This window comes from Tiliqua scincoides, chromosome 3, assembly GCF_035046505.1.
Source record: "Tiliqua scincoides isolate rTilSci1 chromosome 3, rTilSci1.hap2, whole genome shotgun sequence".
In the NCBI taxonomy this organism is placed as follows: Eukaryota; Metazoa; Chordata; class Lepidosauria; order Squamata; family Scincidae; genus Tiliqua; species Tiliqua scincoides.
In genome coordinates, this window is record NC_089823.1 from 185,999,540 (window position 1) to 186,013,673 (window position 14,134).

Sequence of the window (14,134 nt, forward strand, 5' to 3'; positions counted from 1 at the left end):
GGTGGTGAAGGCAGGAGTTAACAAAAGAAGCATATGCACTTAGACTTGTAAAAACTATGTAGTCCTATTGGGGCCGTGCATTGCCAGAACGAGTGTTCCAGAAGCGCAAGGTCCTTAACAGTGATGCAAAAGCTGAACCTCACTTGCATACTGCTGGGCCACTACCACAATAGGGGAGAAGAGCAGCATGCACAGCAGCAGCTCCAGGTGTAAGTGCTGGTAGGTTGGCAGCAGAGGCAGGCCATGGGCGGAGGGGGAGGAGTAACAAGGCAAGTTGGGGGAGGAACTGGGGGGTGTCAGGGAAGGGACGGGGTGGATCCAGCAGCAGTTGTGCACGCTGGATTTTATCCCCCATTTTTCTGCCATTCCCGTCCCCTGGCTCTACTCAGACTAGCAACAGCTATATTGATGGCATAGATCTGAGGAGACCCATAGGTAATCAGGCAGCCTACCCAGGACGGGGGGGGTAAATAAAAATATTTTTTTAAAAAAATTTTTAAGATATTTTAACTTACTGTCTGCAGGCTGTCCAATCGCAGCCCCCCAATAGTTTGCAGTGCAGCCTCTGTTGGTGTGGATGCTTGTTATAGTGCAGCAGATGATAGGATTGGGCAGTAGGTTTAGTGCCAAAGTCTTAGTGGAAATATTGGGTTTTAAGAAGGGATTTCAAGGAAGCCTCTCACAGATGCTCAGGGGGAGAGTTCCAAGCATAAAGGCAACAATGCAGAGAGAACAGAGTTATCTGAAGGAGCAGGAAAGCTTCAGGTGGTTGAAGGTGCTGGAGCCTTGTGGAAAATGAGAGTTAAGAGGTCTGGAACGGCAAGGTCATGGAGGGTTTTGAAGGTGAAGTCAAGGAGTTTGTGCTGGATAAGGGAGCAGAGAGGCAGCCAGAGGAAGAATGTAAGGAGAGTCTTATCTTGGTGTAACAAGCATGATAAATAAGGGGCCAATACCATCCAACCTTCCAGGGTTAATGGATCTACAATGCAGGCTTCCGTAACTGCCCCCCCCACCCCGCTGCAGTACATACCTCACTGGTGTAACCACATCAGCACTAGACATTTGGGTAGGATTGGGCCCCAACATTGCTAGTACAATGCTGGATGGGAGCCAGGGGACTAAGCTGAGACAATGGAAGACAAGCAAGCTCCAGTTCCCCAACTCTGGTGAGGGATGTGTTCTCTTGGCTCCTAAAGACTTCAGTACATTAATTGACTCAATATGGTCACATTTCAGCAAGCAACAATTTCCTCCTCATCCCCCATCATTCCTTGCATTTTGCTTTCACAAGTAAAGAAGCAGAGTTCCCAATGCTAAACAGCAGCAGATCCCATTTCCACCCTTTGCCAGCCTGATCTGCATTGCAGTGATCAGCTAATCCCTTTCCTTTAACTATGTTTTCAGTACACCAAAAATGCTGAAAGGTGTTTCATCTGCTGTACGCACGATGCCAGCTATCCCCAAGTTTATGAATATAAATTAAAGTGGAAATGAAGTGGAGGCATTTCAAATGGATAAGAATCACTGCTCCCTGGATATATTAAAGAGGCACTTTTTATAGCGTGAGTCCTGTAAACTATCAAATGGAAATGTGATAATGGTGTGCCGTAAAGCTCACAAGTCTGTAAACTGAGCACAGCTGACAACTGATGGGTGCTGGGTGAGAAAGTAAGTCACTTACAAGGCACCTTGGAAACTATGCAGACCGCAGCAAGCATAACACATGGTTCTAAATATACATGTAAGAAAAAAGCCAGGTGTGTACCTCAAATCAAAGGCACTGATGTACATCATTGCATCATTTTGTTAGGTAAACAGCTCATAAACTAAAACAAGAGCAATTCAGCTGTTACAGTGGATTCCCACTTTCCCCCATACGAAGTGTGGAGCAACTTTGAGTACACGAATGCATCTGTTACCTTGCAAAACAAAGGTGACCCAGCAATATTTTTTCAGAGACATTTTTACATGGAATTACCTCCATCAGGAAGCTGGTCCCTTAAGAAATTTGAGGCAGTATCTGTATAAGTGGCACTTCCGAGGATCTACAGGTGCACATTTGGAATGCTTTGGTTCTTTTCCTCAAAACAGAACTAGATACACAATCATGGCATTCCTGCCTGAAGCATCTGTGATCTCTGATCACAGTGCACTTGATGCGAGATGAACTTGCCAATTTTGAAATTTGCACTTCGATTTCAGTGACTAAAGTCGAAACAGAGCTGATCACAAAGTTCTTGCTGACTTCATTGTTAGTTTAGAAATCAATAAGACTCCACCGCGTTCAGTGGAGCTTTTGTGTACTGGCAATCACCAAGTCTGTGCTTGCAAAACATTTTTAAAAGCCTATTAAAAAAATAACACGGTATTGTATCAACTACACTATGATCAATAGAGCACAGAAGGAAAACTGTCATAAATAGAGGTGGATATAAAACCAAAAGATGGGAAAAGACATTACTATAGCTGTGAAGTCTGTTCATGCGACAGCACCCTGTAGCGTGGAAGTGCTGGCAGCGGAAGTCTCTATTCTTTCTGCCCCCAATTTCAAATCTTTAATCCTGCAGAGCTTTTTTCCTGCCAGATTTCTCAATCCCTCCGCTTTCTGTTCAAGTGGCTGCCTCTTCAATTTACTTCACCCGCTGTCTTATTGCCTTATGTGTGTCATTCTTTATGGGAGGACACTCTGGTCAGGCTCTTTGCTACTAGCTACCTAATACTTAGGTTATGCACGTTCTTTTCTGAACTCTCACACACAAGCAGCTACAGAAGGCTTTGCATCATGTCAAAGTATTGGGGGTGGGGTCAGAGGCATTGGCAGAAGGTCCAAACCCATCAAAGTTTCACACCACCTCTCAGTACCAAAGACAGCAGGAATGCACAGTGCACTGTTGCCCAACACAGTGGTTCTCAAACATTTTAGCACTGGGACCCACTTCTTAGAATGACAATCTGTCAGGATCCACTGGAAGTGACATTATTAACCTGGAAGTGATGTCATGGCTGGAGGTGACATCATCAAGTAGGAAAATTTTTAACACTTCACATATGACAAAATCAAATCAAGTAAGTAAGCAAATTAAAAGTTTACAATAAGTATACGTTGAAATATTTATTTAAAATAAAGATGAACCCTCCTAACCCCCCCCCCCCACCAGTTGCTAATCTGTTTTTAAAAAATGCCCCAAATATCCCAAAGGCTGCAATCCTATCCATATTTACCTGGGGGTAAGTCCCATTGACTAACATTGTTAAAAAACATATACATGGCAGTTAGTTAAAGTACAGCTCTGTAACATTTTCCTAATACCATGGTAGTATCAAGTCTAATATATTAAAAATAAACATTGAAATGATTGGAGGATCCACCTGATATTGGCCCGCTACCCACCTACTGAGTCCTAAGCCACAGTTTGAGAAATGCTGACCTAACACATACATGCACATCTGTGCGTGGTACTGGGAACATGCCAGGCCAGCATGATCCAGGGTAGGCACATGCTGCATTTGCTTGCTTGGTCTGTGGAACTCCTTGCCACAGGATGTGGTGATGGCGTCTGGCCTGGATGCCTTTAAAGGGGGATTGGACAAGTTTCTGGAGGAAAAATCCATTACGGGGTACAAGCCATGATGTGTATGTGTAACCTCCTGATTTTAGAAATGGGCTATGTCAGAATGTCAGATGCAAGGGAGGGCATCAGGATGAGGTCTCTTGTTATCTGGTGTGCTCCCTGGGGCATTTGGTGGGCCGCTGTGAGATACAGGAAGCTGGACTAGATGGCCCCTGGGCCCGATCCAGTGGGGCTGTTCTTACGTTCTTATGTTCTTATGATTTATGCCAAGACAGCACAAGTCCTACAGACAAAGGTTAATGGAGGTTAACTTTGGTTCACTGGAGCAATTCCCCATTGTGAGAAGCTTCTCTGGAAAATTCCACAAACTGTCTTGCTCAGCACCTGCCAAGTGTCCCATGCGCTCCAACTACATCTTCCCCTTGGTCTTGCTTCCCTCTCTTAAACTGGCCAGGTGACTACCTAGCACATGTGCATATGTTACATGTGTCTCAGAGAACCCCTGGTAATACCACCTATAAAGGGTGGATGGGTGGCCGCAGCGGGTCCATAGCTGGGCTCTGCTCTGGGTCCCTAGCAGCCTGGTACCTGCACTGCAGACCAGAACATAGGAGGGAATCTGCTAACGACAAGAGGATCTGTTTGATGAACATGATCTTTTGCTAAGTTCCCTTGAAGCACTGTAGGGAATGTTGCTGACATTTCTCTCACAGATTTTGGAACTCCAAATCACCTGGTCTTGCTTTCGAACTGGAGTAGGTGCATAAGGACTGATCTATCATTCCCTTTCTCCCAGATTTAGTGCAGATCTCTGATCATGCACAGTTCACTTCAGCTTTCTATTCATTTGTGTTTCCACCCAGCCCCACATCACCAGAGTGGCAGAATGCTGCAGCAAAGAAAACTTGATGCAGTCGTACAAACTGAGTCAAAAACATTTTTGTGGGCTATTATGAATGTGCCGGAGGGCATGGGTGCATCAACAAACAATACACACAAAGCGTCATGCTGCAATCATATATACAATCATAAACTGCTGGTCCCAGGATGCTGAGAGCCCTAGTTCAGAGACTTGCACTGGGCCCCACATGGCAACACCCACTCATCCACTCTGACAGCACAGTAGGCACAAACCTATCAACAGACAAAAAGTTCACGGATAGTTTAACCAGATGGGCTCTCTGATGGGCATGGGCCCTTGGTTTGTGACTCCTGAAGCAACCCCTGCAAACACACCAAGAATGTCCTCTTCCATTGATTCATCAATGCGCACTGTGTACTGATTACCCTTCCTCCTCCTGCATCTTCCTGCTCACTGAGCCATGTACAAAGAACCTGGGTGCAGCATGGGAGTGGACTCTTCAAGCTCAAAGGAAGAAAAGATTAACAGCCCAATCCCGCCCACTACTCTCTCCCCCCATCAATACAGCCATGCCAAAATGGCAACCACTATATCCTATGGTGGCAGTTGCAGAAGTCTCTAGGTAAGGGAACATTTGTTCAGGACCAGAATCTGGTCCAACAAAGGGGTTAGGATACTGGTGTTGTCAGTGCTACTGATCCCACCCACTCCTGGGTCCAACCTGCCTATCTCCCACTCCTGCCCCACCCTCCACTCACGCAATTTTGCCTCTCCCTGCCCTTGTTCCACCCTCCACCTGCCCCTCCCAACTCTCCCATTGACTTATCTTTGCTGGTGATTTGAGGGAGAAGAGACAACAAGGCCAGAAAGGTGCAGGCCTTTAAGCCAGTTCAGCCTGCAGCATGCTGACAAGAGCACTTTTTGCAACTGGTACCAACTGCTTTACAGCAGTCAGCCCCAGCAGTAGGAGAGGATCAAAATTATCTTTGTTCAACTAGCATTAAGGAACAGTAAATCACCGGGCAGAGAAAACCAGATAAATAGTAAAGGAACAAAACATGGAAGATCCTCTCATCTCCACCATAGACATCTTTACTTTCTGCTTTGAAAACTAGATCTTTGAAATAAAGAAGACAATCCCAGTGGAAAAGTTTCATGGGGAGTCTGCTGTAAATCCAGATGATGCAACACATTATCTATGCATGTTAGGCTGTGTTTAATTCAGCAAAAAATTATTTTTAGGGTTTATTGGACACCAGAGTGTGTTTATGGTAAAGGATTAATAATCTTAATGCTGGCATTGTAAAATTTTGGATGCTCTTATGCTTTGGTCATGTTCAGAAAGATGTCTTTTTGGGGGAAGAACTTATTAACAGTATTAATGTGATACTACAACAATCACTGACATTTGCCAATACCTATCTTAGAACAGACAAAAGAAAGTATCTCTTTACCTAGTGCGTAATTAGTCTGTGGAACTCCATGCCACAGGATGTGTTGATGATGCCTGGCCTAGATGGCTTTAAAATTGGACAGATTTCTGGAGGAAAGCTCCATCACAGGTTACAAGCCATGATGGGTATGTACAGTGAGATTAGCTGGTCGCTCATCATGAGGGCTGGTAGGAATTTTTTTCTGTCACCCGAATTGGTTGTGGATGGCAATTGTTTTCACCTACCCCAGACTGGCATGGGAGGGGCAGTGTGTTCAGTAGTTTTCAGGTTTTAAAAATTGGTCACATGTTGAATAAAATGGTCCAAGTTAAACCCAAGCCTCAGGCTGTTGTCTTCATTGGTGGGTTCGAGGGTAAATAGAATGCCAGATGCAGGGGAGTAGCAGAAAGATGCAAGTATCTTGTCTTGTGTGCTCTCCAAGGCATCTGGTTGGCCACACTGAGATACAGGAAGCTGGACTAGATTGGCCCTGGGCCCAATCCAGCAGGTCCCTTCTTATGTTCTTATCTGCTTTTGAACTATTTATCCGTATCATGGAAAGTAACAGTGGGACAGCGGAAATGGACTCTCTGTGTCCTTGCGGCAGCAAAAAGACTGATGTCGAAAAGCTGGAAGGATAAGTGACGCCCTATCATTAGTCAAAGGATTGAAGACCTTTTGACCTTGTCAATTTTCAAGCAAAATGTTACATATGACAACTACTAATGGATATATTTGTAGATATTTATAAGGCTTTCCTAGATGTATACATTTAGCAATAGTACCGACTGGTTAAATATCCTTAGATTAACCCTTCCCCCTTTCTGTTTTTGTAAACACGTGTACCTTAGTTTCTCTTTATAATGGTTTTAAAAACAGATATATCTCAAATTATGTTTGCAATTTTTGTTGTGTGTTTGTATTGTGTTCTTAAAGGTACTCTTTTTTCTCTCACAAAAAAGGAGTTAAAAAATCACAATGTTTCGGAGGAACAACCACTGCAGATATTATTGAAGCACACTAAAATGTCTTATATGGGCAGGAGGTCTGGTCTAGAGGAAAGGGCCTCCATTAGCCCAACGATAACATCGGAAGGTCGCCAGCAGCTCCCTGAACGGCGAGACCTTGAAGCAGCTGACAAGCCAAGCTGAGTCATTCCACCTGCTCTTTGGTGTGAGCAAAGAAGCGTCTTGGCTGCCCTCCATGTGAGAGATGAAGGAGCTGCTTGTCAGCCTGCATGGGAGGAAACTGGAAGCCAGAAGTGAGACCAGACCCGGAAAATCCATCTGAAATGTTGTGTGGTTCTTGAAAGACAGAAACTTCTATGATTGTAAAAATCCCCTTAAAAATAACAGCCTGCCTATGTAAACTGCCTTGAATAAAGTCAGAGGAGTAATCCGATGACCAGAAAGAAGGCAGTATATAAATACCTAGCTATTATTATTATTATTATTATTATTATTATTATTATTATTATTATTATTATTATTATATTGTAACTTGAGTTCAAATTTCCACCCAACATCTCCACCATCACTGTTTCAAGGTCATCACATATAAAGAAGTGGGGGGGGGCGCGGGAGAGAAGAGGAGAAAAATTGTATTATTGTTGAAATGGGGGGGATAATGACCCTACCTCTTCCAAGAGGATGATGAAGGTAGTGTTATACCCTTGTTCTGCAACCAGCTTGCCACTTGATGTGAGGATATGCAGACCTCGAGGGGCTTTGCCTGGGCACTGTTCAGACTTGGCTGCATACTTTTCCCGTAGCCCGTCTGTGCAGTTATTAGACACTATCCTGCGATACCTGTGAAGTACGACAATTTGTGTTGGGTTGCCTTGTTCATTGAAAACATCATTTTTCATGGGAAAGACCTAAGTCTGATAGCACATGCATGCTGCCTGCTGAGCAGAAATACAATGACATCTGAAACTCTACCGCCTACAGCTCTTAGTGCAAATTATATTTCAGACTTCTCCCAGAAACAGGAGGAAGAACAAACCAGCAACTAATCTTGAAGAATCGTATACAGGCAAAAGTTAAAGAGTCAGTGACCAGTAGGCTCTCTTTTACTGAATTTACATCCATTTCAATTTCTTGTACTCTCACATTATGAAAGTATCCATTGAGAAATATTGACTTTGCCACAATGTAGTCAGAAAAAGGTTCGTCTTTGCTACACACTACCATAATATGAGTACTTTCTCTATACAATATAAAGGACTAAGGGCCCAGTCCTATCCAACTTTCCAGCACTTATGCAGCCACAATGCAGCCCAACAGTAAGGGCACAAACATTCCCTTACCTTGAGGAGGCCTCTGTGACTGCCCCCACCACCACAGGGTGCAGCACATGCCCTGCTGGCATGGCTGCATCAGCACTGGAAAAGTGGACAGGATTGGGACCTAAGTGAGCTTTATATTTGACTCAGTAAAAATCCCCCTGTGTTTTTCACAGAAAAATAATTTTTCAAAGGGTCAGAAGACATTTTTTTAAAGAAATATCAGAACTTTGGAGGCAAGCACAACGGTGTCTCCAGGAGCCACAGTGGTGCCATTGTGATGCCCCACAATGTCATGATGTTACTTCCATGTTCTCCCACAGGAGGAGGTGGCCTTACACGCTTCTTGTTTGAAAAACGCAAAGAAAAGGATGCTGTGGCGGCAGTGCCTTCTCGATCAGGCTGCTGGGCCTCTTCCTCCTCCTTTGGAGGCTCTCGATGCGCACTCACAGTGACAGCTGGGGCAATATTCGTTCATTGCCCTGGCTGCCAATGCGAGTACGTACACGCTCAGCCTTTTAGACTGGAGCGCGTGTACAATCAGCACTTAGTGGCATATCCTTTTTACCCTGGCACCAGGGAGCCTCCCTTTGCTACCCCACTGGGCAGACACAGTTGACTCTTTGTGCCCTCTTCCACGCAAGTTGCCCCCCGCAACCAATATCCTAGCTAGGAATTTGAAGTTTGAACCAACTTCTTCACATTCCCGTGACATGGAAGAAGCAACAGGATGATCCTGTTCTGATGGCTCACGTCAATGAGCAATCAAAAAAAAGGACCATTCTGCCTCCTTCTTCTCTTGCTTGCCCACCCAGCACAAAGGTCAGGTGGGGAAGAAGGAGAAGGGGACAGAGCACTGCCAGTTCCGGTAGCGCAAAGCCCATCAGGGCCTTTGACAGATAAATTGGGGTGAGACCTGCAAAGCATCTCATTTTTATGGATCACGGAAATCTATTATCAGAACACAATGTACACTCAGAAGTAAAGAGCAAGCATTGAAATATAGCTTTATTCCCTCAGTCTTATTTCCTAAGTGAACATGCTCAAAAATAAGGGTTAATAGGCTCTTATCAGGAGTGTTCTGTTACAGCAAGTTTGATTTTCTACTTTTACATCTGGGCTCAGAAAGAACATTCTATCAGCCACTAATGTCTTTAATCAGAACTCATCTCCCAGAGAATGCATTTTCTCATATTAGCTTGCTGTGTTGTACTTAGTGAAGCCAAATTTCAAAACAGTTCTTGTAATGCTACACAATAAAAAACAAAATAAATTAAATTGCAAACATCTCTGAGTAGTAATGAACTCTCATGAAAGCCAGAGCAATGAGTAAGGCAACCAGTTCACTTGGTAAATAGAAAAAGGAGATGGATTTCAATGAGCAGCAATATAAATAGCACTGGAGAATAAAACAGAACAAACAGGATATGAGAATAGGCAAAACTGTTTCTCAGCTTCATACGTAGATTATGCCAGACTGGTGCATCAGGTATTCTCATAAGTGAAGATATCCACATCTAAACAACAACCTCACCTATACAATGGATGCAGAACAAATGCACTGAGGAATGGAATTACACCTGTTGCCATTGCAGCCCCCCCCCCCACGAACCCCACATGTTGGATTTGCAGATTTGAACACAGGTTACATTCATACAGCTTATGCTCTGTTGAACCTCAAGATCAAGAGTGCCAAATATTTTGCCCAAGGTACACAAGCAGTGGCGTCGCTAGGAGGTGCAGAGGGTGTGGACTGCACCGGGTGATGAGCACAGGGGGGTGATGCGCACTTGGGGGGTGACACACTAAAATTGCGGTGGTTAGGAGTAACCCCATCATGTTATATACTGTCGGATGCAGAATTTCCAGCAGAATGCAATGCAAAAAACCAGAGTGAAATATCTCCTTTCTATCAAAAGTTATGGCCAAAAAACCAGAGAACAAAAAATGCATGGAGCCCTATGGAAATGACACTGAGCCGTATCACATGTTTACTCGCAAGTAGGCGAACTTGCCTTAGTCCGTGGGAAAGGGAAGGCTGACAGTAATCCAGTGATACCAGAATGGTCCTGATTCAATGAATGCAGGCCCCAAAAACACCTGAGAAGGAAGTCCCTCCCGCCAAGCAATACAATACAAATGTATTGAGCTCTACGGAAAATGAAACTAAGCCTCACAGTTGTGTTTACTTGTGAGTAAGTAAACGTGCCTTGGCTGGTGGCCAGGCCAGGCAAAGGGAATGTGAAGCCACCAGAATGGTCCTGATCCAATGGAACTGGAGCTCAACAAATGCTCCAGAAGGCAGCCTCCCCCCACTAAAAAGGATCAAAACAGAGGCTTCAGCTGATAAGGTGAACTTTTTTGAGACTTGCAAAGCCAGGTGGATCCTGACAGTGATCTGGTTTGAACAGAAGTTCTTAAATTGAACTGGGCACTGGGTAGGGCTGAAAACCTTACTGATTTTGGAGCTAGAGGTGTTATTGCAGGCAGGCTACAGAGGAAATTCGCTTGGTGGAACAGGGCTGGCTTCTGCTTATTTAATTATTTGTTTTATTTAATTATTTATACTTTTTTATTTTAATTTGCCTGATGATGTCACTTCCACCATGACATCACTTCTGGTGGGTCTTGAACAGATTGTCATTCTAAAAAGTGGGTCCCAGTGCTAAACGTTTGAGAACTGCTACAATAAGGTGTTAGTAAGTAAACACCTGGGGAGGGGGTTGACACCACTAGTGACCAAAATCACTAAAATCACAGTTTGGAGGAATAATACCAGCATGTTATATATCAATCAATGCATAATTTCATGCAGAATGTGTTCTATCTTTGTTCTATCAAAAGGTACAGCCAAAAAACCAGTGGGGGCGGAGTGATGGTACATCACCACGCCCACCACCTGGGGTGTTGCCCCGCCCACTGCATGGGGAGTGACACACTGGCATCCCGCACCAGGTGATGCGAACCCTAGTGACGCCACTGTACATAAGTACCACTGATGGGCTCAAAGGACACAATCTTGAACCCTCAACTTTCATGCATGCATTCTACAAGCATTTGCTGAATGAACAGATTCATGGAAAGTAACAGTGACAGTGATCCTTTTATCTGTTCTAGAAACAAGCCTTTTTTAATTTCTATTTTAATTTTGGAAGGAAAAGCTGACACCATTGGAGTTGCCCAGAGGCCACCTATCACTACATAAGAATAAATACAACTGAATGTTAATCGTTTTCCGAGGAATGAGTTGGTGTTCAACAAACAGCATCCTGTAAATAACGCTGGCAAACTGCTAGGCATTGCAAAAACGGATATTACAGGGTCATGGATAGGCTCACTCACCCAGTGCTATTCAGGTAGCTCTGACCAAGGCTGCAGTCTTTCAGTTGGGTGGATGGGTTGAACCAAAACGCTGGGATGCATTGATTATTACTGTGTCTTTCATAGCCATAATCACTACAAAAACAAAATATAATGACTGACCTTAGACAGCTGGAATGAATACGCAAATTTTTTTTTTTCATTTTGAAACCCCATTTATCTTCAGGGTTTCTGTTCACTTGCACTAGGACCATTTGGGCCCTGACCCATTTCTCTTGGGAACCATTCACGCCTCTGCTCACTATGCATGTTTGAGATGGTATCCGCTAGGAGCTGCATATTGGTGCTTCTTTTGCAAAGGATGCTAGATAGTAAGGATGTAATTTTTAAATCAAAAATGGATGTGCAAAGAGGACCAGAAACTATTTCCACTCATACCTATTCATGGACTAGCCTGTTCAGACCTGATAGTACGCAGACTGAACCTCATCCAGTTCCAGTTTCATTCATTCCAAAAATGGACGCACACCTCTGTTAATTTGCCATGAATAAACTAGTTCCGTTGATCACATCTGCATCTTACCCTTCCTCTACCCAATCCTATCCTTCCCCCCCCCCCGATAAAGCTATACCAAAAACAGGTGTGTTGTATCCAGCAAGGTGGGGGGGGGGAGTTGTGAAGCTTCAGCAGGAAAGGGGGCAGGAGGTGTAGTTCAGGGGTTTGAGTTGCTGCCTGCCCAAAGAAAGCTGAAGGGGATCTGCTTGATCATGCCTGAATGATCACTGGCAAGTTGAGATAACCCTCTGTGAGACAGAGGGGTTGCTGACAAACTGCGGTGAGAGGGCAGAAGGAATGACCCTGCCCAGATTGATCTAAAGCGATCTGTGGGAAGCTCAGAAGGTACAAATTGCATAGCCAGAGAGATGAAAAGCCATGATGTGCATGTGCAACCTCCTGATTTTAGAAATGGGCTATGTATAGAATGCCAGATGCCATAAATGGGCTATGTATAGAATGCCAGATGCAAGGGAGGGCACCAGGATGCAGGTCTCTTGTTATCTGGTGTGCTCCCTGGGGCATTTGGTGGGCCGCTGTGAGATACAGGAAGCTGGACTAGATGGGCCTATGGCCTGATCCAGTGGGGCTGTTCTTATGACTATAGAGTGAAGGATAACATATGGAGAATGAAGGGTTCTACATGAATATAATAATATTGTAAAAAACCCTATGGATGTTTAGGACAGCCTGCCAGTGCAAATTGCCTTGAATAAGTCTGATGAGAAAGGCGGTATATAAATAATGTAATAAAACAAATAAATAATAAATCCCCTTACCCCAGGTAAGCCTCCCAACCCGCAGTGGGTCTCTTTGGTCCTGTTATTTTGCTAGTGCAAGTCCAAGAAGAGAAAGGGGGTGGGGAGGCAGTGAAAATGGGGGATAGGATAAGGTGCACACCATCACCACCTGATCCACTCCTGCAGCTTCCATCATGCTGCTCCCTGCCCACATTCTGATTTCCTCATGCCACCCTCCCCCACCCTCCCTTGCTGTCTTACCTGCTCTAGTAGGCAGCAAGATGCAGGTGGGAAGGCTCGAGTGTGCTATTCAGTGTACTATCTGTAGACACCTTATGACTGCCTTTCAGCAGTCTCCAGCAGCAGAACGCATATTCCGCTGCCAGCCAGAGCCCATAGGATTGAGCTGTCACTGTGGCATATCTAGGGACTGCTCTATTTTATTATCACAACAACCCAGTGAGGCTGAGAGACAGTTTGTCCAAGGTTGCACAAACAACTCTGTGGTGCAGCAGAAATTTTGAACCCAGGTCTTCCTGGGCCAAGCTCAACTTCTAATTCAGGCCACAAATAAGTAAGAGAAAAAGGCATGGAGGCATCAGATAAGAGAAAGGGATGCATGTGTTTCCTCTCCCAACCCACACTGAAACCGGTAAGGAACGAATGTGGAATTTTGGTTGGTAACTGTGAAGCTAAACTGCTCATTGGAGGAAGTCCAGTATCGACTGTGCAGCATTTCTGACAAGGGACCTTCTCAGCTCTGGTAACTGAAAAGTCAATGGACTAGAAGCAAACAAACCAATTTCTTCAGTTCAGTGAGATTTGAATGGGGAGAATTTCATAGGCTTCCCTAAGTCAGACCTTTCTTCTGCACTGCTGTATCACTGAAGCTCATTCATTTGCTAGATGGCTGCCTCTTGGAGAGATGTCAATGCAAACAGGGGGCCAGGCAACAGGGCAATTTCCCATTCAAGAAAAAACAAGGGTGATGTTGCATGCTATAATTTAGTGCTGATACTGTGCTTGTTCCTACAGTCCTTTTGAAACAGGGCAATTTCTACTGGGCAGGAGGTATGCAGGGTACAAATTCTTCAGGCATCTAAGCACAAGTGGCACCAAGCTCCAGAGAGGAAGACAAGTGGAAGCAGCCTTAAACCCAACTCCTCACAATGCAATCAATCCACAGCACACTGAATCCAAGAACTTGGGACAAAGCAGCCCTATTGTGGCAATTAAATTTTTTCCCCCTTGCATGAAACATTGATCTGACCTCTACCTCTACTGAGTTATCATTAAATCTCAATGAAATATAAAAGGGAAAGGGTGATTCCCAAATAAGTAGCAAAGGAATAAATATTACCAGAGT

The 14,134-nt window shown here is 44.4% G+C and overlaps 1 protein-coding gene across 1 annotated transcript in view; it reads right to left on the reverse strand.

The window, feature by feature from the left end:
* The window catches only part of LOC136645227 (VPS10 domain-containing receptor SorCS3-like), a 554,262-nt gene that overhangs the window by 60,138 nt on the left and 479,990 nt on the right, over positions 1 to 14,134 (reverse strand). Inside the window, exons 17-18 of the mRNA XM_066621465.1 lie at positions 11,494 to 11,607; positions 7,504 to 7,675 (exon numbers count right to left, since the gene is read on the reverse strand). Coding sequence (XP_066477562.1) covers positions 7,504 to 7,675; positions 11,494 to 11,607 — 286 coding nt within the window. The remainder of the gene's footprint in view (positions 1 to 7,503; positions 7,676 to 11,493; positions 11,608 to 14,134) is intronic.